The sequence below is a fragment of the Cuculus canorus genome, chromosome 2 (assembly GCF_017976375.1).
Source record: "Cuculus canorus isolate bCucCan1 chromosome 2, bCucCan1.pri, whole genome shotgun sequence".
NCBI lineage: Eukaryota > Metazoa > Chordata > Aves > Cuculiformes > Cuculidae > Cuculus > Cuculus canorus.
The window spans coordinates 100,204,192-100,226,852 of NC_071402.1; the positions used below are offsets into that span (position 1 = coordinate 100,204,192).

General features: G+C 38.5%; 1 protein-coding gene across 1 annotated transcript in view; it reads right to left on the reverse strand.

Moving 5' to 3' along the window:
• Window positions 1-22,661, reverse strand: part of LOC104055762 (collagen alpha-1(XV) chain) — a gene marked incomplete at its 5' end in the record, with an annotated part of 137,814 nt that overhangs the window by 52,397 nt on the left and 62,756 nt on the right. Inside the window, 7 exon segments of the mRNA XM_054057883.1 lie at window positions 276-437; window positions 1,217-1,252; window positions 3,295-3,357; window positions 8,726-8,851; window positions 11,062-11,127; window positions 12,413-12,559; window positions 13,123-13,200. Of these exon segments, the coding sequence (XP_053913858.1) occupies window positions 276-437; window positions 1,217-1,252; window positions 3,295-3,357; window positions 8,726-8,851; window positions 11,062-11,127; window positions 12,413-12,559; window positions 13,123-13,200 (678 nt within the window).

The following is a 22,661-nucleotide window of genomic DNA, read 5'->3' on the forward strand; positions in this document are numbered from 1 at the left end:
ACTTCCTTAATACTTTCTACTTTCTTACTACTAAAAAGATTCATAAATATTGTCCAAAGAAATCCATTACTTCCATAGTCTAGGCATGACCAATTATATGGTCAAATGACAAGGAATTGTAGGGCTACTCCTAGACAAATTTCAGTCTAGATCAAATGACTCTACCTGTAATTAGTTCAGCCTTAAATTCCTGTGGAAAATACAGGTGATTACATTGTCCATCCTCTGAAAGAGGTAGATCCATAGCTACAACAAACCTCACAACAGCAAAATACCTCAAATCCTGAACTGTAGCTCAGTCCTGGGCGTCCAGGAGGTCCAGGGGGGCCAGGGGACCCAGAGGGGCCAGGAGGTCCTGCTGGTCCAGGTTTCCCAGGTGACCCAACAGCACCAGCTTCTCCTTTGGGGCCTCTTGATCCAGTGATTCCAGTATTGCCCTAAAATAAAAAATCAGTCTATTTGTATGCTGAACACACATAAGCGGATGCAAGTTAAGTAGAATCGCAGAATGGTTTGGGTTAGAGGAGACCTTAAAGATCATTCAGTTTCACCCCCCTTGCCATGAGCAGTAATGCCTTCCACTGAATCAAGTTACTCAAAGCCTCGTTCAACCTGGCCTTGGACGCTTCCCTTGGTGGGGCATCCACAACTTCTCTGGGCAACCCGATCCAGTGTCTCACTGACCACACAGCATAGAATTTCCTCCTAACACCTAATATAAATCTACTCAGTTTAAAATTGTTACCTCTCATCTGATCACTATCTGAACCCTGATAAGAAGCCTCTCCCCATCTTTCCTGTAGCCCCCTGTCAATACTGGAAGGCTAAAATAAGGTCTCCCTAGAGCCTTCACTTCCCTAGGTTAAACAACTCCAGCTCTTTAAGCCTGTTCTCATATGGGAGGTGTTTCACCCCCTGAAACATGGCCCTTCTATGGACTTGCTCAAGCAGGTCCATGTCTTTCTTCCGCTGAGGACTCCAGAGCTGAACACAGTACTCCAGCTGGGGGCTTATGAGAGCTGAGTAGAAGGAAGAACTATCTCCCTCAACACCCTGACCAACTTCTTAGAGCAGTACTTCTACCAGCTGAGAAGCCAAGTTTGCTGACTTCATTAGGTTTCACAGTCACAATTTTTTAGACTTCTCAGCCCTTTTCAGCAATGTGCTGTATCAGAGTGATGCTGTTTTCTTATAAAGACACCGGGTTATTTTCTACCTTTGGGCCAACAGGACCAGGAAGACCTTGATCACCCTGTAAAAGAAAACCAATCCTAGTTAGTAAGAGCATTACACAGGCAATAAAAAGTCATTTATGGTATTTTTGCTTAACTAAAATGCCCACTGATTTCTGTGTTGTTTAATTTGAAGTCATAATGTCCTTTACATGAAATATTAGACCTCTTAGTTAAAAAGAAATTAATTCAGGAGTTATAGTAACAAATTAATAGCTCTAGTGGTGTATGCAGACAGGATGCAATCGTGTATTTCAATTATTACTGTGGATTTTAAAGGTCTGGAGCACACAGAACTGAGTATTGTGGGTTACATTCTCATGCTTCTGAACTTAAATGTCAAAATTCTCATGGAACTTAACAGAATCAGAATCTGATCCCACACAACTTGTCCAGGGCACTGCTCCAAACAAGGGACGTGAAGGTTATTATGATTTTATGGTTCTTCTGCAGAAATGAAGCTATTTGTTTTGCTTTTCTACACTTTACTTAGATACTGTTTTTTTCACTTCTAGTACATGGAATAGACAAAAACTTGCACTATGCAAATACTTGCCTTCCAAATTTCACTGACTCTAACAGGATTGTTATATTGGCAAGCTCCTGTCTTTACTCATTCAACAGAAATATTACTTGAGTAAGGTCCGAAAAGAACGAGTGAAAGGATAACAAGGTTTTCTTCCAAAAGCAGTGGCAAAAAAACCCGCATCAATTTTCACTCCAAGAAACAAATTGACTTTATTTTCAGTGCATGTCCCTGTAATCTTCTCTGGATTAATTGGGAATAATGATTAAAAATAGATATTGCAATATAGATGAAATGAAAGTTTTAAGAAAAAATGTATAGTAGAAATACAAAAATCCTGTTTTCCCAAAGTACTGAGGATTGTATTGAGCAAGTGCAAATATGCTTCATTTCTAATGAAACTTTGATCAAATATACAAAACGCAAAAAAACAGGCTCAGTGAGTAAAAACGTTTCAGTTTTTGAAAATTTTTTGAGGATTATGTCCTTTTTAAAAATCTAATTTTTCTTTCAATTACTTCCCTTAGGACTTTAGTCTATGATTTTATAATATGCAACTCAAGTTCAATTTGCTTCAGTTAGACTTCTTTCTGTTCTAAGAGTTCTTTATGTAAAACACATACCACTGATTGCAAAGGACACAAGTTTTGGATGCTTCATTGTAACATGTATCCTGCATGTTCTGGATAGCTGCTAGATCCCATGTGTGCTGCAGTTTTACCAACCTCAGGCTTTTGAAATCACAACACAGATCATTTAGTCTCAAGAGGTGATTTAAAACAAAACAAAAAAAACCCAGCTCTTGAGGTTTTAAAAAATAAAAAATAACTGTCAATATTCTGGCTATTTAAGACTTGCCTTTACATTTCCTTTACAGTATGCGTGCATTCATGGCCACTTGGCAATCTACTTCAAAGTTCTTTCTCCATGCATGAAGCCAACAATTGCAGTAAGTCAATGGAAGACTAAATAACCTTCTGCTGCCTGGTTAGGAGGCTAAAAGGCTAAAATGTCTCATCAAGGATGAGTGAAGGTTGGAACTGCAGGAAATGTAGGAGTGGGATGTCATAGCTGGAGGCAGCAACAGCGCAGTAGTCAGCAGTTGAGACAAATATAGGCTGCTGCAGATGCGTATGAAACTTGATACGTACACACATGTACCATGGAGACAGCTTTCTGTAGGGAACATGCCATCAGTGTGTGCCAATCTGGACTAGCTGGAGTTCTTTCTTTCCCCTTACAGACTCACCTGCCACAGTCCAGTCATGATTGGATTTTCACTGGCAGATCATAGCACAGTACCTCACGTTGCATTTTGAATGCTGAATGCTGCAGAAAATGAACCTGTACCCAACAGGGAATTCTGGATTTCTGAATATGCCTTTTAAGATCTGTTCTAATAAGCCATTAGCAGCTGGATTCAATTAAAAAAATGTTGAAGCCAGCCAACACTATGTTGCAGGGACAACTATGTGTGAATTTTACAGCCTAGAACTGACAGATTTTCCACTGAGTTAGGAGAAAGACTTAACTTACCTTTTCTCCTTTCCGTCCCTGTGGGCCAACCACTCCATCAAGACCAGGAGGACCTTGAGGACCCTGTAGATGATAGTAGGTCTAAAGCAGGTGCCTCTTGAGAAACCTCTTCCAAGCAGACACATCTAAGTATTTTAGACCAGCTGAAATCCATATGCACCTCAGCCATCCACACTTTTGGCAATTTCAGTGCCAGATGAGAACTAGCTGAGAAAATGCTGGTACTGACCAAGTCAGAAAGTGGCCCAAGTTTTCTCTGTGATGTTTCACTTTAACTTTACCTTGAAAAATTTATATTTAATTCTCCACCCAATTTCCTGTGTTATATCCATGACTGAGCACACACTCAAGTGATTAATCAGACTGGGAAAAACTGTCTCTGTAGGTTCAACCTGACAATCAGTACAGGTTCTTGAATTCAAGCCCTCAATAACTATACATGCAAGAAAGGGAACAGTTACACACATATTGCATGCCATATCTTTTTAAAATTGGGCTCTGAAAGCCTTCAATTATGTTTGTTGATGTGTATTCTGGTCTCTGAGACTCTTTTATCCATTTATTTATTAATCTGTTTTGGGGAAGGATATACATGGTTGCAGAAGGAAATACAAAACATTCTTTTTCAGAATGGTTACAAAGACCTCATTTTCCCTGCTCTCCTTACTTTCCACCCCTATTTTTTTCCCCTTTGGACACATTGCATGTGACAGAATAATTAATAAATTCTTTTTAACATAAAAAAGATTAGAATTATTTTCAGTATGTTTCAAACATTTTCTTATTGTATTTTGCCATTGTTACATATAGAGAGATTTAGAAAAGAAGCTCAGCTAACAAAAGTCATTGCTCAAATCTCAGTGACTATTTCCCCCACGCTAGTTTAGCAATTTTAAGTTTCATTGCTCTAAAATTGCTTAATTTCTTTACAGTTTTTGAATAGTCTCTCTTAAGTAGCTAGCAAGCAACACTTGAAGATTTGTTATTCACTTCAGGGTGTGTTCATGCATTTGTGAGCTATTTTTTAATAAATAACCATAGAATATACCCTTATACAGCCTCACAAGGCAATTTAACTTCATGTTGCATTTGGAAAGTATATATTTTATCAGATCAATATCAGATGAAGTGTGGAGTTAGTGAAGCTGTGTTTCCTGTAACAAAAGGCAGCCTTTACCCAAACATTTCCAATATATCTTTCTCATGAGAAGAGATGTTGTATCACAAAGTTCTTAATTTAGCAAGCCTGCAAACAACTTCAAGTCTTCTGAAATCAGGATTTACAACTGCAGACCCTTATTTACACAATTACTGAATCTTACTGAATGAGGAATCTCATAAAAAAAAATCTGCTGTGAATAAATCTCACTTCATTTATGCAGTGTGCAAATGTATGCACATCTTTGGAGAGCAGGGTTACAGTTTCTTAGTTTTGAAAGTATGGGAATGCATGCATTTGTGCTTTTAATGGCTGGAGTCTTCCTTCAGCAGCCTGCAGACTTTTCATGGTCTGATTCTTCTGGAAGTGTACTTAGTAGTCTGGTTAATACTTAAATTCTGCTTTTTTAAATTAATTTATTTCCCAGGAATTATCCTGAAAGTAGGCAAAGATGATTTCTATGGCATCAGAAAACAACTGGCTACAAGTAGTTAATATTATAGCCTGTGAAGTCCTAGATTGCGCAACAGGGAACACATTCATCTTTAAAACAGAAGATGAATCAATACATCTCTCCCTGTTTTCTTTGAAGTCTTTTTTTACATTATTAATGACAAAATTTAACAAAATGCAAGCATTCTAGCAACTTTGTCTTCTACAGATGTAGAAACAGACACAGTCAAGATGTTGAAAACACATTTTGAACAGAAAAGATCCTATTATAAAGGACCTTTAAATGTAACACTGCATTTTATCTAATGCAGTAAATAAATTATTTGGGTAACTGTCTATTTTACAAGACTTGCCAATGGCTTTTTTTTTAAACTGCAGTCATAATCATCAACACAATGTTGATCTGTCTTGGATTCAGAAAAAAACCAAACAGTACTGTCAGGACTATGCCAGTTAGATGAAATCTGGCCAGCATTTCAGAGTTTTGTGTTTTAGAGCACCATCCTGATTACAATCAGTAGATGCAGAGAATAACAGCTGCAGCAAGGTCAGTACCGTTTATTGTATCAGTAGAGATGGGAAAGAGAAGGGGAACTAAGGCCAAAAACATCTATTTGTTTTAAGAGAATCTTTAAGAGATTAGTTCATGAAAATCTACCCCAATTTAAGCTGTTGTGGGGCAATCTTCCACATTCCAAACTTCATGAATCATTCCTAGGCAAGCTAAAGCTAATATGTATATGAAGTTATTGTCTCTTAATGTCATATTTTTCAGATTTGCTCCAATTTTTTATGGATTTGGGGGGGGGGTTATATCTCAAGCGTGAAAAACAGTTGATTTTAATTTTGTTCTCTGTATCTCATGTTGAAGCTGACTGCCTGAATGTAGCTACTACCTTTTTTAAAAAAACTTTAATTTTTGCTTTTCTATTATGGATCCTAGATGATCTTTGTGTATTTTTTTGTTTTAGAGTTTTTATCAAAATATAAAGAATATTCTGTTTTATAGGAAAATATGCCTGGTCAGAAAGCAATCTCCTTCTGCTAGTAAGCCCTAAGAATCTAAGCATCTTAATTTTACTGAAAAATGATTATCAATTTTAGATATATGAACACTAGGCAGAAACATTTATCTGTAATAGAGGACAGAAGATCTCCAATTATTCTATGAGGATACTGCAGTTCTAAGAAATGTTGCCAAAATAGGCGTTTTCATGGCAGGACTTCTTAAAACACAACATTTGATACTCTCCTAAATCCCAGAGGATGTTTTATGTTCAAGGCAGTCATTCAATGAGTAGATGTGACTAGAAATAATTTACCTTCAAAAAAATTAAAATACAAATTGAGGTAATTAAGTACTTGAAAACAAAAAAAGACTGGCCAGGCAGTGCATTTACAGAATAAAACTATGCCTTTTTCCTGGTTATTCTAGAAGGAATTCTGCTCGGGCTTAAAGTGAGGCAAAATGTGAAATGAAGCACTGCAGCACAATGGTCTTTAGTACTTGCCATCCTCTTAGTCTAAAATATCCACCGGACTTATTGGGAAATAATTATAGCACATCTTAAAAAAAACCCACTGCAATAAGTTTGTTATTACACTCCAACAGTGTTGTAGTCTTGAAATACTATTGATAGTCTAGCAACATTTGATATCCTCCCCACAGTCAGGTGAGAATCCCAGCTTTTAATTGAAATACCAAGTTTCTAATCTTTTTGATTACAATCGAAAAAAACCATAAACATGAAAATGCCTTTTTCAGAGATAGTAAATTTCACAATCCAAAACCATAAACATGAAAATGCCTTTTTCAGAGATAGTAAATTTCACAATCCAAACAGCAAATAAAAAGGACTCAGTCTCATGAGACTTATCTCATAGATTCTCAGCCAAGCTTATGATTTTAGAGAAATAATAACCCGACAGTAAAGAAACAAATCAATAAAGCACGTAAGTAAGCTCTGTCCTGGAGCCAAGTACTATGCTAAAGACAGTAACCTAGCCAGTCAAATCTGTGTTCATGAATGAACTCCTCATCTCCTTCTTCTTTCACTGCCAGGGAGGGAGGGTCTGCCATATTGCAAAGGAGTTTGAAAAAGACTTTATGGGCTGTGGAACTTTTTCCCCTTTGCAATCAATGCAGAAAACACCAAAGAAGGACTGATAAGGCATGTGTATGGCAGGATAAGCAGAACACGGGGGAAGGCATGCTAGGAGTGTGGCCATAGTGCAGGACACTGGAGAGCTGCTGTGAGTGCACCTACAGCTCTTTTTAAATAAACCACGGGCTTTTCAGGCCTTAATTCCTTAATTAGAGCAATAAAGAACAGGAAAGAATGAAAAATGGTTTCCTGCTTTGAGTTGTTAATGGTAAGTTTCCTAACAACTAGTGGGGCAAGTATGTTCTTAATATATCTTTTTGTCCTGTTCCATACATCATCTAGATTAGACACTTGTATTCTTCCCAGTCATTGAGATCTTTTTCCCAGGACAACACACTATAGAAAGACACAGGTGGAAAGACACTGCAGACAGCTAGGGCCTATCCTTTTATGCTTGTCACGATATGACCAAGTCAGCAATCTGTAACACAGAAGCACAAACACACCCTACAGCTTAGTCATGTTTAATGAGACAGAAACCACTGGAGTTCCAGGAACATTTAAGGCATTTCCTTGCTGGACTATATCAAGAGTTCATTAAATTAGCCTGTGCAGGTTGTCACTGGCTGTTATAGCAGCATGAATTTCAGTGCAGTCCAGCCTTGTTAGTTTTGTGACTGACAGGCTCTGAGCTCCGTCCTGTTGCTTGAGCACTGTTGGCTAATTCCATGCTTACTTGAAGTGTACAAGAAATGGCCTAAACTTCTGTAACTATAGAACAAATATGTTCTGGTTGTTGGATCAGAGGCTAACTCTGTAAACAGCACAGAGAGCAAACCATTGAGAACGCAGAATACGATCTTACGACTGTTAATGCATAAAACCACTGAAAAATGCATTAATTTCTAGAAAGCCAAGAAAAACAGCAGAAAGTACAATGTTTGCATATTAGATGTTTGATATTTATTTTCAAATTTAAGACACATTTCTAAGGATCTGGACTACACCTGTTGAAACACACTAGTGAAAAGCCTGGATGAAAAATACTGCTTTTTGAGCCTACTTCTTTGGGACCGGGTTATTTCACCTTAGTGAAACCTCTGATTGCAAGCTATAACCACTAACTAACTGCCCTATTAATCACATGTAAAAACATAAAATAAAAGGATGTTTCAGTTAATAACCAAGCAGATTCTCAACACACAGCCAAAACACCTGAATGCAGCAAACGCTGAAACTGCATGTAGCTCAGCAAAATGGTAGTCCATATACAGCTACACTTTCTGTATTCTGTTCATCACAGCTTTAATTTAGTGAAGTTCAGAGGGATACAATTTATTCAAAGAAGAAACACTCTGAAATTTTGAACACTCTTAATTCCTTGCAGATTAAGTAAATGATCTAGCACATTTTATATTCCTGAAAGTAATTCTCAGCCTCATTTAGTGTCAGTAAATGCATTCTTACTTTTTATTTATCCTGGTCCAGAATCACAAGTATCTGTCTGCCCAATGTACATCTGGCTGTGGAGTGATGTGCATTGACTAACTAGACATTTATGATTATATTTTTTTTTGTTACATGTGCATAAAATCCAAGCTCTTCAATTAAAAATATTCTGCAATATTACTAAAAATCATACAGATTGCAACGCTTAGAACATAGTGTTGTAGGACAGAAACACACTAATGTTCACGCACAAATGTGTACTCACTTCAGGGCCATGTTCACCAGAAGCTCCGTCTTCCCCTGGTGACCCAGGAGGTCCTACACCTGAATCAGGTGCTGGCTTTCCCAGAAGACCAGGCAGTCCTGGAGGGCCTGGTGGCCCAGGAAGACCCTGGATAAATCAGCAGCATTGTTAGAAATGGTCCCATTCAGGTTCATTTGTACTTACATGGAACAGGAAAATATAGCTCGCACAGATGTTCAGCTTTATAAAACTCTCTGGCTTGGGTTACCAATAGCTTGGGTTACCATCCTCATGCTTTATTAGGAACCAGTTTTATACACTCTTTATGTAAGGTCACACTGACGTTCTTGCTTTCTGAATTGTGCCATCTCAGGGCATGCAGCAGCAAGCAGGAAGTTAAAAACCAGTAAATTCTGTATCAGCTCTCTGTAACCCAGTAAAAACCTTAGAGATATTCCAATTATTGGTCTAACTTTATGGAAAATAACCAACATGAAATCAGGGGATCACTGATCAGTATTGTAAAAATGCCTCTGCCTCAAAGATCTATCCTGCATGGACATGAGCAGATATATTCAAATTTAATAAAATGAATGAAATATGTTCCTTTAGGAGTAATAATATGTTTGTAAATATCCTCTCTCATGTGCAAGTCAATCCTTGTTATTGAGCTTTAGTAGGCAAACACAGACAGTTTTTTGGGGGCATGGCACTCTTTAATTCTGACTTAGGGTCATCCACAGGAGTCTGTTAGGAAGATGGGCATCTTGGATTTTTCAGTATAGTCAACTGAGTCTTCTGCAGGGCGCCATCCCAAGCACTCACCTGTCTCGTTAACTATATAGGGCACCTAAGGATACTAGTCTTCTAAATTACGGAAGATAACTAATTTTCTGTATGTGGCAATTCCCTCCTGAAGAGCCCTGGGAATACTTTGGAGGAAAGAAGAAACAGAAAAGAAGTCTTCAGGCAGAAATCAGTCTGAGAGAATGAAAAGTATCACTAAATATGTTGCAAAAGAGAGGCCTCAGAATATTGTCTGGAGTTACAGGAGACAGGCATCCAGCGAGTCCATTCTTCAGAAAGCTGCAGCATTATTTAGGAAAATTATTTAGGAAAGTTAGCAAGATAGCCTCTTCTCTGAAAAAAAAAAAAAAATAGTCCAGCAAAAAAAATAAGTAGGAAAAAATCCCCATTCCAAAAGTTTCCTTTGCCACTCAAAAGCTCAAAAAAAGAGCAAGAAAAACAAGCCAGATATCCTATTTTTAATTCAGAGCCATGCTCATAGGAGTACAGTTTCTCATAAATCTGTCCAGTCTCTGTGAAGGGAAAGCACAAGGACCAATGCACCAATTCAATCCCTAAAACAAAGCTTGCTTGAGGCCCTTGACACAAAATGCTGAGTGACAGAATAAGCTGAAAGATGAAACGTTGAAACCCTACTAATCCCACTTAATCTGCTCTGCTCCTCCTGGAGCCTGCTGATCCCAAGCACAGCTGAATGGTTGTGAAAGAATAGGCTGCGTTTTACAGCACAATCTACAGATATTAACCAAATTGATGCTGACTTTCCTGAATATTTTACATGCAAAAATTAAGTAGTTAGTAGATTCACAAGTCATATAACCTCTTTCTGAAGCTGAGAGATACCTCCAGAGGAAGGACGATGTGAACAATCCAAGGCAGAAACTGCTCTGACTGTCTCAGTTTAATTAATGGACAAGTATGCATGAATTGCCCTAGGCTCAAGTTTATCCTGGCATCAATACTCTTTCTCAATGACAGAAGTCTGTTTTTCCCACGTTACGTAGCCCAGAGAATCTCACTCAGGCACATGCACATCAAAATCTTATTAACTTTCACTAAGCCAAATCATGTTCCTCTGCTAGCTAGCCTTGAATGTGACAATTCTTCTCAAAGGCAAGGATACAGGGAAGTTCAGATGACCATCAAATTGGATCAACATGGGAAGTTGGCTAGCATAAAGTATTTCATACAGACATACTTATTTTTTAGAACAGGTACCCCAAATTTAAAAAAGCAAAGAATAGTATCACTCCAATCTCTCTTTTCTCTCGCCATCTTTTCAGAATCAGATTATGAAAACCAGTCTCATTTTAAAAAGTACTTTTAGCCATTATATTTTCGTTGTCCTCTTCTTCTCACACTTCTTCCCCACTCACATACACTTAGGCCTTTTCAGATGTTGAAATGAAACCCTACAAAGCATTTCTGGATGCTGTGAACTAAATGTGTACAAAATTTGCATCGTAAGAGGACCTTTCACACAACTCTGGATGAGTAAAACAAAGCTCTTTATTATGCTAATGAGAAATAAACAATCAATGTATACTTACTCTTAAAATCTCAGTCCTCTCCATCAATGTCTTCAGAACCCGATTCTTCATGTTCCAGTCCTCACTCTGAAATTAGGAGAATTCCATTTTAAAACAGTATTCCTAAAGCTGACAAATTAAAATATCACTTGCCTGTTACTGCAAATACCATTATAGTCACTAGCATCTGCAGCAGAATTATTTTTGAAATTAATTATAACAAAAATTCAGTCATATTCCTGGTGGTTTCATACCATATTATTCATACCATATTGCTATATGACTGTTTCAGTGAAACTGAAGGGTTTGAAGCAATATCTCAGACAAATTTTATCTTTGGAAAGATGCTTGGTCAACATTAGGAATGTCCTAAAATGCATACTTAACAACTAGCCACTCTTTCTTAGAATGTGCCTCTAAGGTCAAAAGCTGAATTCTGAGATACCTAGAACTGGAAGTCCTAAGTGACATTTTATAAAGGGAAAATTAATACACAAAACGCATTTTCTAAAATATTTTGTTAGAAAACAGTTTGGTTTTATTATTTCAAGTCTTACTCTATTCATCTAAAAGCCAATTTCATAGACTCAAGCTCTCAATTTCAGTCTTTCCTATATTATGGGATCATATAGTGTCAAACTACAGTCAGTTTGCATACAACAAGGAATGTTTTAAACCTCTAAAGCAAAAAAAGTACATTCATTGAAATTTGCCATGATTTGTCTACATTGTATATATAGTAAAGTGAAATTAAGTCCAGTTACCCATTTTTTTTTAAATTACAGACTTGCTATGAAAGTTCTATTAGAACTTTTATTTTTAAAAATTAAAAGAATAAACCAGATGTGCAACAAACTTAGCAGTTGAAATATGACTTGTTTCTACATGTGTGAGTCCTATCACAATTTAAAAATTAAACAATGTCAACCTCATGTAAAAGTAATTTAGCTACGGATTCCCATCGCGCGTTCTGATGAGTTTCATAGACGTGCATGCTTGCGAAGTACAGCATGAAGTACACAGAGAACTAGTACCTGAATCAGTTATAATAGAATCAAAGCTAATGTCTCAAAAGCCCAGGGGTGCATTCCCTGGCTTTGCTGAGACTTCTTTCACTTCAGTATGGAATAAAAGCCCTTGAAACTCACTATCATGGACAATAAAATGTAAAAGTGGTGCAGGATGTGGTGTTCACTGCTACATACAGAGAAGAGGCCTTTGGGTGAGAAAAGTTGTTGGACTGGAGCACCTTGCCCCAGTGATCTGGATCTGCCTGCTGGTCTCTTGAATGCACCATCAGGAGATTAAATTGTGCAACCCTTCATAACCCTATTTTTATGCCACCGAAACAGATTGATATAATTTTGCAGACCCTTGATGAGGAGAGTATATAATCTATTTTGGTCACTGGAATATATTGCAAATTATCTTCCTGAATACTGACAATACTCTGTGTGACAGTTAGTTTTGTTTCAAAGTCCACCACAGGGCTTCCACTGCTATCACTGGTGGGCTGTGTCTACGTGTAAAAACAGTTTCCACACTATTAATTGAAAATTCAGACCAGATTCCTTTTTCAGCTGCATACACATATATATTTGTGGAAACAGTGGGGAAGGTCCAAGCAGAGAAGAGAGATGAGTCTGGAACATATTCTTTAACCTTGCCTGTGTACTGAGCATTCAAAATATGAACACCATCACCATGCCTGTATGTTTAATGACAGCAAACGTAAGTGGCTGTCAAACCATTTCTGTGTTCAGTAGTGGGAAGAAATGAATAATTTATGTTCATAGTGCCTTTTTTGAGGACATTTTTCTCTTTTTCTCATATAAATTATTGCTTTTGCACAGGAGAGCTCAAACATCAACTGGCTTTTTAAAATGTGAATACTGGGTGTTTATGTAGATTACAGTAGTCACACACTTTAGTCAAACATGTACTTGTATTTCTGCATGAGTATTTTAGAAAACATTATTATCTCTATGGCAGTCAGGCTGCTTTCCCAGAGAAAACCTTCCATTAAGTTTGGATTCCTCTATGGCAAGCTGAGGTTATCGACAGAGAACCCCATATACTCACTAATCTTCTGGAAGGAGCAGATGGTCCTGTGGGTCCTGCTAGTCCAGTGGGTCTTGGCAATCCCTCATCAGGATCACCCTAAAACATGAATAAAGATAAATCAGCAAGGATTTAATAGTATAAATGCAGAGTAGGATTTTTCAGCACTAGCTGCAATCTGTGTGGATCACTAGTGACAAGAAATAATAAAAATGTCTGCTTAGAGCAGAGCTGAACTTTGTTCATTGCTAAGAAAAGCTTCCAAGAAATATGATCTTTGTGTTGGCAAAGGAAGAAAGCACTTTTCCCTTCTAACTTCTGCAATGAATTCAGTTACTGTTAAAAAGAATTAACCGCATTAGACGGTCTATATTTCCTGACAGAGTAATGTTTTACTGTGGATCTTGCATTTTCAGGGTACATTACATATGCCACCCTCCATCCCAATAAATGAATAAATAGAAAATGTGGTCACACCATGGTACTGAATAAGTAAATATCTTCATTTTATTGCTATCATCTGTAACGCCTTTTCCAATATCACCATGTCATGATTATTCTTCTATGTCTTTATCTACTTTATCTATACCTTTATCTACTGCCAACATGATGAAAGACCCTGTCAGAAGTATGTAATTTTCTCTTATAATTACTACCAAGTCATTGTATTTGGCTTTCTTTTATCATCTCTAGCATTTTGCTGAGATTAGTTTGAAGTGCTTCTCCTTAAGATATTTACATATCTTATTAAATTTTTTGCTCAACTCTATAACTTTTCACTAAAGGCAAGTGCTGAGGTTCTGCTTCATTTTTTCCAATCTTAAGTTTAAAGTCTTTTATAATGTATCTTTTAATTCTCAACTATCAACATGCCTTTTCCTGGAGAATTCACTAAGCAGGACTGGCAATGGTCAGTCACAAGGGCAAGTGCCAGATTTTGCACCTGGTACATAGCAACCCTGGATATACATACAGACTGGGGAGACGCTGGAGAGGGGCCCTGAGGAAAGGAATCTGGGAGTTCTAGTTGACAGCAAGTTGAATGTGAGCGAACATTGCGCCCTGGCAGCCAAGAGGGCCAACTGTATCTTGAAGTGCATCCAGCACAGTGCTGCTAGACAGTCAAGGGAGGTGGTTGTCCATTCTGCTCTGCACTGGTGTAGCCCCACCTTGAGTATTGTCTGCACTTTTGGACACCAAAGTATAGAAAGGCTATCAAGCTACTGGAGAGTGTCCAGAGGGGGTCACAAATTTGGTGAAGGGTTTGGAGGGGAAGTCGAAAGAGGAGCAGCTGAAGTCACTTGGTCTGTTCAGCCTGGAGAAGAGAAAACCAATGCTTTCATGTAGCACAGACTCCTACCCATCCATCCTGACACGTAGTGCCGGCAAAGTGTGAGCTCTTTCTTATTGTTGCACCAGAAAGAGAGAAAACCAGACTGGTTGCACTGAGCTTTCTTAAGGCAGTGCACAGAGAACATAACTGATTTATACAGACTCTACTTGGCCATGCTTAACACTCTAACCTGTCAATCTGTTATCTGGCTTATAAGCACTCTAATTATGTTCTCTAAATTCATATCTTTGGTCACATGGGAGGAAAACAGTGAAATTTAGCTGCCTCTTGGTCACTTGCTCTTTATGCTTGAGAATTTATTAGATTTCATAGTATTCATTCATTACTTTGTTGCCTGTAGCTTTGTTGAATGGTTGCTATAGTGACACTTCAGTCAGATTCACAGAGAATGTGTTTAATTAACGCCTGCTGGCATGTTTATTTACAAGTGTCTATGCCACCTGGACAGTCAGAAATCCATGGGACTGGATGAGGTCTATTCAAGAATATTGAGGGAGCGGGTAGAGGAGCTTGCCAAGCCACCCCATCATTTACCAGCAGTGCTGGTTAACACGGGAGGTCCCAATTACTGGAGGCTTGCTAATGTGATACCCATTTACAAGAAAGGCCAGAAGGGGGATATAGAGAACTACAGGCCTGTCAGCCTGACCTCAGTAACAGAGAAGTTCATCTCGAGTGCACTCTCCAGACAAGTGCAGGACAACCAGGAGATCAGGCCTATCCAGCCACAGGTTCATGAAAGGCAGATCCTACTTGACGCACCTGATCTCCTTCTATAACCAAGTGACACTCCTAGTGGACGAAGGAAAGCCTGTGGCTGTTATTTACTTGGACTTCAGTAAAGCATTTAACAGTCTCCCACAGCATTCTCCTAAAGAAGCTGGCTCCTTATGGCTTAGATGGGTGTACTCTTCACTGTGTGAAAAATTGGCTGGATGGGCTAGCCCAGAGAGTTATAGTGAATGGACTTAAATCTAGCTGGCAGCTGGTCACAAGCAGAGTCCCCCAGGGCTCAGTGTTGGGGTCAGCCTTTATCAACAATCCGGATGAGAGGATGGCTCTGTCACTACAAAATTTTTTATAATGAGATTGCCTGCGCCGCACTAGGATTGCTGGCATCAGATGAGATTCATCTTTCTCAAAGTGGGAGCAGGATCTTTGCTGATGAGCTAGCAGGGCTTGTTGACAGAGCTTTGAATTGCACTTGATGATGGAGAGGGATAATGTCAGGCTTGCCTGTGGCAAGTTGTGCCCACGTGGCCAAGAAGGTTAATAGCATCCTGGCTCCTATCTGAAACAGTGTTGGCCAGCAGGAACCAGGAAAGTGATTGCAACCCTGTACTTCACATTGGTGAAGCTGCACCTCAAATCCTGTGTTCAGTTTTGAGCCCCTCACTACAAGAAGGACATTGAGTTGCTGGAGTGTGTGCAAGGAGGGGCAATAAAGCTGGTGAAACAAGTCTTATGGAGTAGCGGCTGAGGGAACTGAGGCTGTTTAGTCTGGGAAAAAAGGATACTGAGAGGAGAACTTACATCCCTCTACAACTACATGAAAGGAGGTTGTAGTGAGGCAGGTGCTGGTCTCTCCTCCCAAGTAAAAAGTGACAGGATGAGAGGAAATGGCCTCAAATTGTGCCAGGGGAGGCTTGTAGACTGGATATTGGAGAAAACTCTTTGGCTGCAAGAGTGGTGAAGCATCGGAACAGGCTGCCTAGGGGAGTGATGGAGTCACCAAGCTTGGAGGTGTTAAAAACCACATAGACCTGGCACTTCAGGATAGGTTTAGTAGCATTGTGATGCTGGGCTGATGATTAGATCTGATGATCTTAGAGGTCTTTTACAGCTGTAATGATTCTATTAGATACTCTTTCTTCATTTCAGCGTATACTTTGATTTTTTTCAGATAGCCCCATCAGTGTTTTGTATTTGTTTTCAAGCACTTTCTTCTACTTGCGTGTGTGATACCAAGGAAGTAAAAAAACCCAGCTCTCGATTTGGATCACAGTTCATGTCTGGGAAGCCTAATTGTATCCAATTCCATGTGTCCATCTCACGGCTATATCTCTGGTCTGAATAAGGACCACAGTGAGAAAGTTACAGGCAGCTCCCCATTTTCATTTTCAGTGAGAAGAATCAGAAAGTGGCACGTGGATCCTACTACTGTTCCTGAAATCTATATTACGCTGCAAAAGTGCTTACTGCCTTAACAGCCAAAACTGGTTTCAATTTTTTGTTTTGTGCACAGGTCAATTTTTTAATCTTCGTTCATCCTAAACAGGTCCTAGGAAATAAAATAATGAAACTATTTTCTGGATAAGTAATAATGTAAAAATTATTCACATCTGTAAAAGAGGATCAGAGCATTGTCTTGTTTGTCCTACTTTGTGCTGCAGGAATCGAGACTGATTAAAGTGTCCCTATTGGAATAAGGTGAAAAGTGGAGAGGAATGGAGAGACAAATTGAAGAGAAAGAAACTCCTGCTCAATAAGTCATCAACCTACCCTTTGCTGATCTGAGACTGCTCAGAGATTTCAGAAATGAGGCTATGAAATGCTCATACAGGAGTGCCTGTAATGCTATTGCCAACTGATTTAAATGCCTTACTGATAAAACTGCCTTCCAAGCTATCCTTCCTGAAGAGCCTGTATCCATACACTGCAGCACTCCAGTTGTAAGCTATCCCACCATTTCTCTGTAACCTCTAAGAGGTGATGGCCTGTAACTGTGCACGGAGCTTAAGTCCTACTTTTTTGTTTCCTCCTATGCTGCTCACTTTTGTGAACGTGTACCTGGGGTGAGTCACAGACATGCTGCTTCAGCAGGGAAGTTACTAGTGTCCCCTCATCATGGTGTACCTGAGATGCTTCCTAACAGCCTGACGTGCCTTCACTCTTCTTCAGTTTATCATAATTGCCCATATACCTTTCCCTTACAACAGACAGATGTTCAGCTGGACAGAGAAATGAGGGTTGCCATGCACTTTCATCGACCTCATACCTGTACTGGTGGCTAATTTTACCTTTGAAATGATTCTGGACATTTTCAATTCAATCTCAATATAAGTGGTTTGTATGGGTTATGTTTGTGAATTTATGAAGCTGTCTTGTCTTGGTAAACAGATAAAATTAATTATTGAGTTGGCACATGGAACAACTGACTGAATGCTGGGTTTGTGTACACGTGCTTTATAATGGATTAATCCATTATAGCTCACTTCAGCTTAGAAGGGATACATGTTTTTGCTTCAGGTGGTTTAGCTCTTATTTCAACTATATTCATTTCAGTAGGTAGTATGATTATTACTGCCTCTGTTAAATCACTTAGCAAGTGGAGTAAGGTACACAGAGCAGTTATTATATAACAACAATTGATTTTTATTTGTTCAGTGTTAAAAATATCTTCCTTAGTGGTTCTGTGAAAGCTCACATTTTTTTCTGCTGCTGAGTTTATTCATATTCTTGAAAAAACCTTATGACTCTGTCATGTCCGCTCTTCATGCAGATTCATGGAGTGAGTAGCAGGATGTTTTAAAATCTTCTTGTAATTCATTAATTCATTATTATTATTATTATTATTATTATTTTTCTTTTAAGAGTGTACCAAATTAACACATCCAAGCATAAATGTTATCTGATTGATCATTGGTTACTAGCAGGATTATTGCTTTAAGCCTATTTTTCCTTTCAGTCCTAAAAGAAATAAATTTTGTAAATTAAACAGTATCTTTAATGCAAATTAAACATGCTGTACCCTTAGCAGCAGAGGCTGGACAGAAGGTGCCTGGATCTAATTCTTGTTTATACAGTGGGAGGAGATAGGGGATTTACACCGCTACGCAGTTGGCAATACACAAAATATGCCTCTCATCACTTCTGCTACCAAAATGTCAGCTTATTTAGGGGATACAGATGGAAACGCTTAGCAAGCTGCATTTGGATTGTCTGGATGCCAAGTGGACCACACAGCACTGACATAACAAGCATTTGAAAACTATAATATCCCACTAGAATAGTGGACCGCTTTCTGAAAAAACTTAAATTTCTGTCTCTTAGCCATTTAATTATCTAAGAGGTAAGAAGTCTCATTTATTCCAAAGTTGCGAATGTGCTTACAGCAGTAAATTCTGGGCTAGAATTCTGCTTCTTCTGATAACAACTTCCAAACTATGAGAAAAAATCAAAATTGGAAAGAATGTACTTTTAATTTCATTCAGAAGTGAACAGAGAACAGATGGATATATTTGTAAACACACTGCTGAAAACGGCTGCCTTGAGTGCACTAAATTATACCATTGGCATTAGCCTGTTCCCACCTTCTACTGAAACCATTTTTAGCTTGACCCACCTGAATATATCAGTTGCTACCACGTAGGATGGTACATCTAACAGGGAATGGTGGAACTATTGGCATTTCACCACCATTTTCCATTCTAAAACTTCACCAGTCTAATTAATCCCAAACAGCTTTTCTATATATGTTTATCTTCTTTACACATAACACACACATGCGCTTCCTATAGAGGTTGACCATAGGCTAGAAAGAACCCCCATCAGCTTTGAAGTCAGTGCTCTTGTAAAGTGATGCTATTTATCAATTCTGTTAGGACACTGGAAAAATACAGAAGGCAAATAAATTCTGTTTTCCCTAACAACATTTGGGGAATTCTAGACACTTGTGTTACCTAAACTCTACTATTCAAGTTCTAGGGCTGTACTGATTTGAAAGATGTGTCTGTAATAAGATGAAAGATTTTTTTTTTCTCCCGTTATTATTTTTCCTCTAGTGTAATTGATATCAAGTTTACAGAAAAGTGGCATACCATGGCCAGTATAAATCTAGGGCATATTGATTTATTGCTGAGTGAAGGCCCATTCCCATCAGTTTTCAATTGTAAAGTTGCAAAGTATATGGCAAGATTTCAATCCAGCTTGCACATGGACAAGAGTATCAAAAATACTGGACAATGGTGTCATTTCACAAGATATAACAAAATGTCTATGATATGGTAACAGGATTTTTATAAGAGTTTATTAAAAGGAAGAAGCAGTTGTTTTTGAAGTATTTGAATTACCATTGAAGAATTTTTTATAAGACATTTCCCCAGTATTTTAGTTTCATAGAGTTTCTTAAAAAATACTGTGCTTGAAAGTAGTCAGAATCTGTTAATACAGAAAATTTAAAACCTTTTGTCTATAAAACACCCGAATGACACATAAACCTGAGTTTAGGTTAAATATTTGCAAAAACGGCTATGTTTCTATGAACATAGCAATGTATGCAGGCAATATTCACGCAGGAGCTGAATAATATATCCCATGAATGACTACTGATTTTTTTTTAATATCTTAAATCATACTAATTTCATTTGAGGTTCCACCTGCAGGGGGTAGGAACAGACACAGCAGTGGTGCATGACAGTATAAATAAGAGGAGAAGGCATGGTAATGGTGGCAGCTTCCTGGGTGCTTTCTTCTTAGAGAAAAGACGCACAAAGTGGACAGTAACAGGTAACAAGGAAGGAAACAAAGAAGCCAGATGGTAAAGCATCAACAGAGGACAGATACTCAGAGGACAGATACTCAGCAGCAGCTGAGACACTGCTGGTATAAGACAGCAAGGGGTTGTTCTTGTGTGCATTGCTGGGCACTGCTTTCACCTTGGAGGTTTTATCAGCGGCTCATGGTGCAGTAATGTATGGATGAGAGTCATCTGGAGAGGGAGGAAGGAATAATACAGGAAGACAACAGTAAATGTGATAAAAGAGGAGGTATAATAGAGGAATGCACAGAACGGAAAGAAGGAAGGATGAAGTAGAAGGTACAGATGAATCACTGCACAGACTTGAGAGATGAGAGATACATCTGGAAACTAATAGCAGCAGAGGTCAGGAGCAGGTAACATGGCAGCATGTGTCTATGAGGCTCAATGAAGCACTTTGTTTTGCCCTGGAAGAGGTCTGGGTCTAAGTATATCCTCCTTTTGAAGTTCCTCTCTGAAAAAAAAAAAAGCCAGCCTCACCAAAATCTGGACTCCTTGTACAGATGCTTATGACATGACATGCCTCTTATTTCCAGCTGGAGAATCAAAATTTTCCCTTAGAAAACTGAGTCCTCCTCTCTTAGCAATCTGAGAAAGTCAGCTACAGCACCAGAGCTGCTTTCCAAAGAGAACATATGGAGAAAGAACTTTGCTGCTTAAGCTTCAAAGTAGCTGGGCCTCTGACAAAAACAAGTTAGATTTTTTCCCTTCAGTTAACCAAAATATATAAAAGAGTGCTTATGGGTAACCCGTTTTTACTAGTAATGCCCTGAAATGAAAAATCTTTGTTAGAAAGGTAAATTAAAACATCGTAACAAAGAAGCAAGAAAAGAGAAAGACAGCTATAGCTTGATGTGTCATGCAGTGACAAATAGAAAACCAGAACTGTAACGAATACTATGTCACAGCTGATTGGTTTGCACCCTTTGTTTAAGGCCTTGTGCTGCTGGTTCAGAAGGATATGAAGGGTGAAACACCCTGGCTCTCAGAGGAGCCACTGAAGGAGGCATATGAGTTCTTAAGTCAGTGGCTTTGAACATATTCAGAAATGACAGCTGTAAGGGTCGTTGGAGGACTGCAAAGGCTGTCTAAAGATTTTGTGCAATTACCACTCTAAGAATGTTAGTATGTTGGCACATTCATTTGTTTGCCTTGTGCTTTTTGATGATCATCTCTCATCAGGCTCTGTATAGCCATTGACACATGTGCAAAGCAGATAAGATGCTTCCCCAGCTTGATCTGGTGGGGTGAAAACCCCATCTTGTAGAAGTATAACCAATAACAGTGAGTGACGTTGTGGATTTTCAGTCCTTCATGCACCTGTGATGATATGACTATTACACTTTATAAAATACTCACAGGCTGACCATGTTGTCCAAGTTTCCCTGGAGACTGAAGAGGTCCCTTGATTTTTTTTCTGTACATCTTCTACTCCTAGCCTTCCTGGAGACTCTGTAGGCCCATCCTCTCCTTTCTGACCTTTCTGGCCCTAATTCCATATCTGCACAAATCTGCACAGTCTAAACCAATAATGTAGGTTGAAGACCTACATGTAGAAAAAAGACCAGTTTCACAACCTGTCTGTCTGAGAGAAAATTGTGAAAATTTTTTTAACTCTTTCTCTTTTTAGAGAGGTTAGGAACACTTTAGCAACTCCGCCAAGATATACAGCTCTAAGAACAGAGGGTTACCACCCAGCTTGTTTGAAAAAGGAAAGTGATAGAAGATGAAATGAAGAAACTGATAGCAAACAGTAAAACATGACAAAAAATGAAAGCAAAAAAAATTACTAAGCATCAGTATTTTGTCAAGGGAAAGTAAGAATAATAAAAAGAAAAACTGAGATAAACCAGGAATGAAATAAATATTTCAGTAGGTGAACTTCGGACACTAATTAAATATTAAATTAAAATCAGCGTGGAACATTAAAGTAATTTTTTTATCATATTTTTGAAAATAAGCACTAGGATTTAGTAACATTTTTATAGCAGCAATGAAACATTTTGTGTTTTATTAGTAGCTAATGAAACTAATATGAATGCAATATAGTGACAGAGCATTTTCAAGTTAGCAGGATCTAAAAGCTTCAGCAAAGGATCTGGTACCTGATGCTTTAAAACTTCTTTCTAGGTTTTGTCAATAGGAAGGTTCCCAAAGATCAGAGATTTTTTCATGTGATCTCACTAGAGTTTTTTTCCCCCCATTTGGAAAAGTGTAAGAAGAGAACTTAGCTAACTAAGCTGTGGGTAAGATCATAACCTGAGTGAGATAATAGGATTGTGATAACATTTTAGAGTACTGAAAGAGCTAGTGGATGTTACCTCTTGATCATCTGCCAAAGGTCCTGGGAGTCTGTGGAGGTTCCTTCTGACTGGAAGCTAGTTATGTATTCCAGTCTACAAAAAGGGAGTGAGGGAAGACCCAGGGAACTACAGACCTGTTAGTTTAATACCAGTTCCTGGGAAAAATTAAGGAGAATATTCTATTGAGTGCTATTGAAAGACAATTAAAGAATAATGCAGTCATCAGGCATGTCCAATGTAGGTTCACAAAGGGAAAGTCCTGTTCAACTATTCCAATATCCTTCTATCTACGGTGACCTCATCTAGTGGTGAAGGGAAGACGGTTGCGTAGTTTTTCTGTGTTTCAGTAGGCTTTTAACTCTCC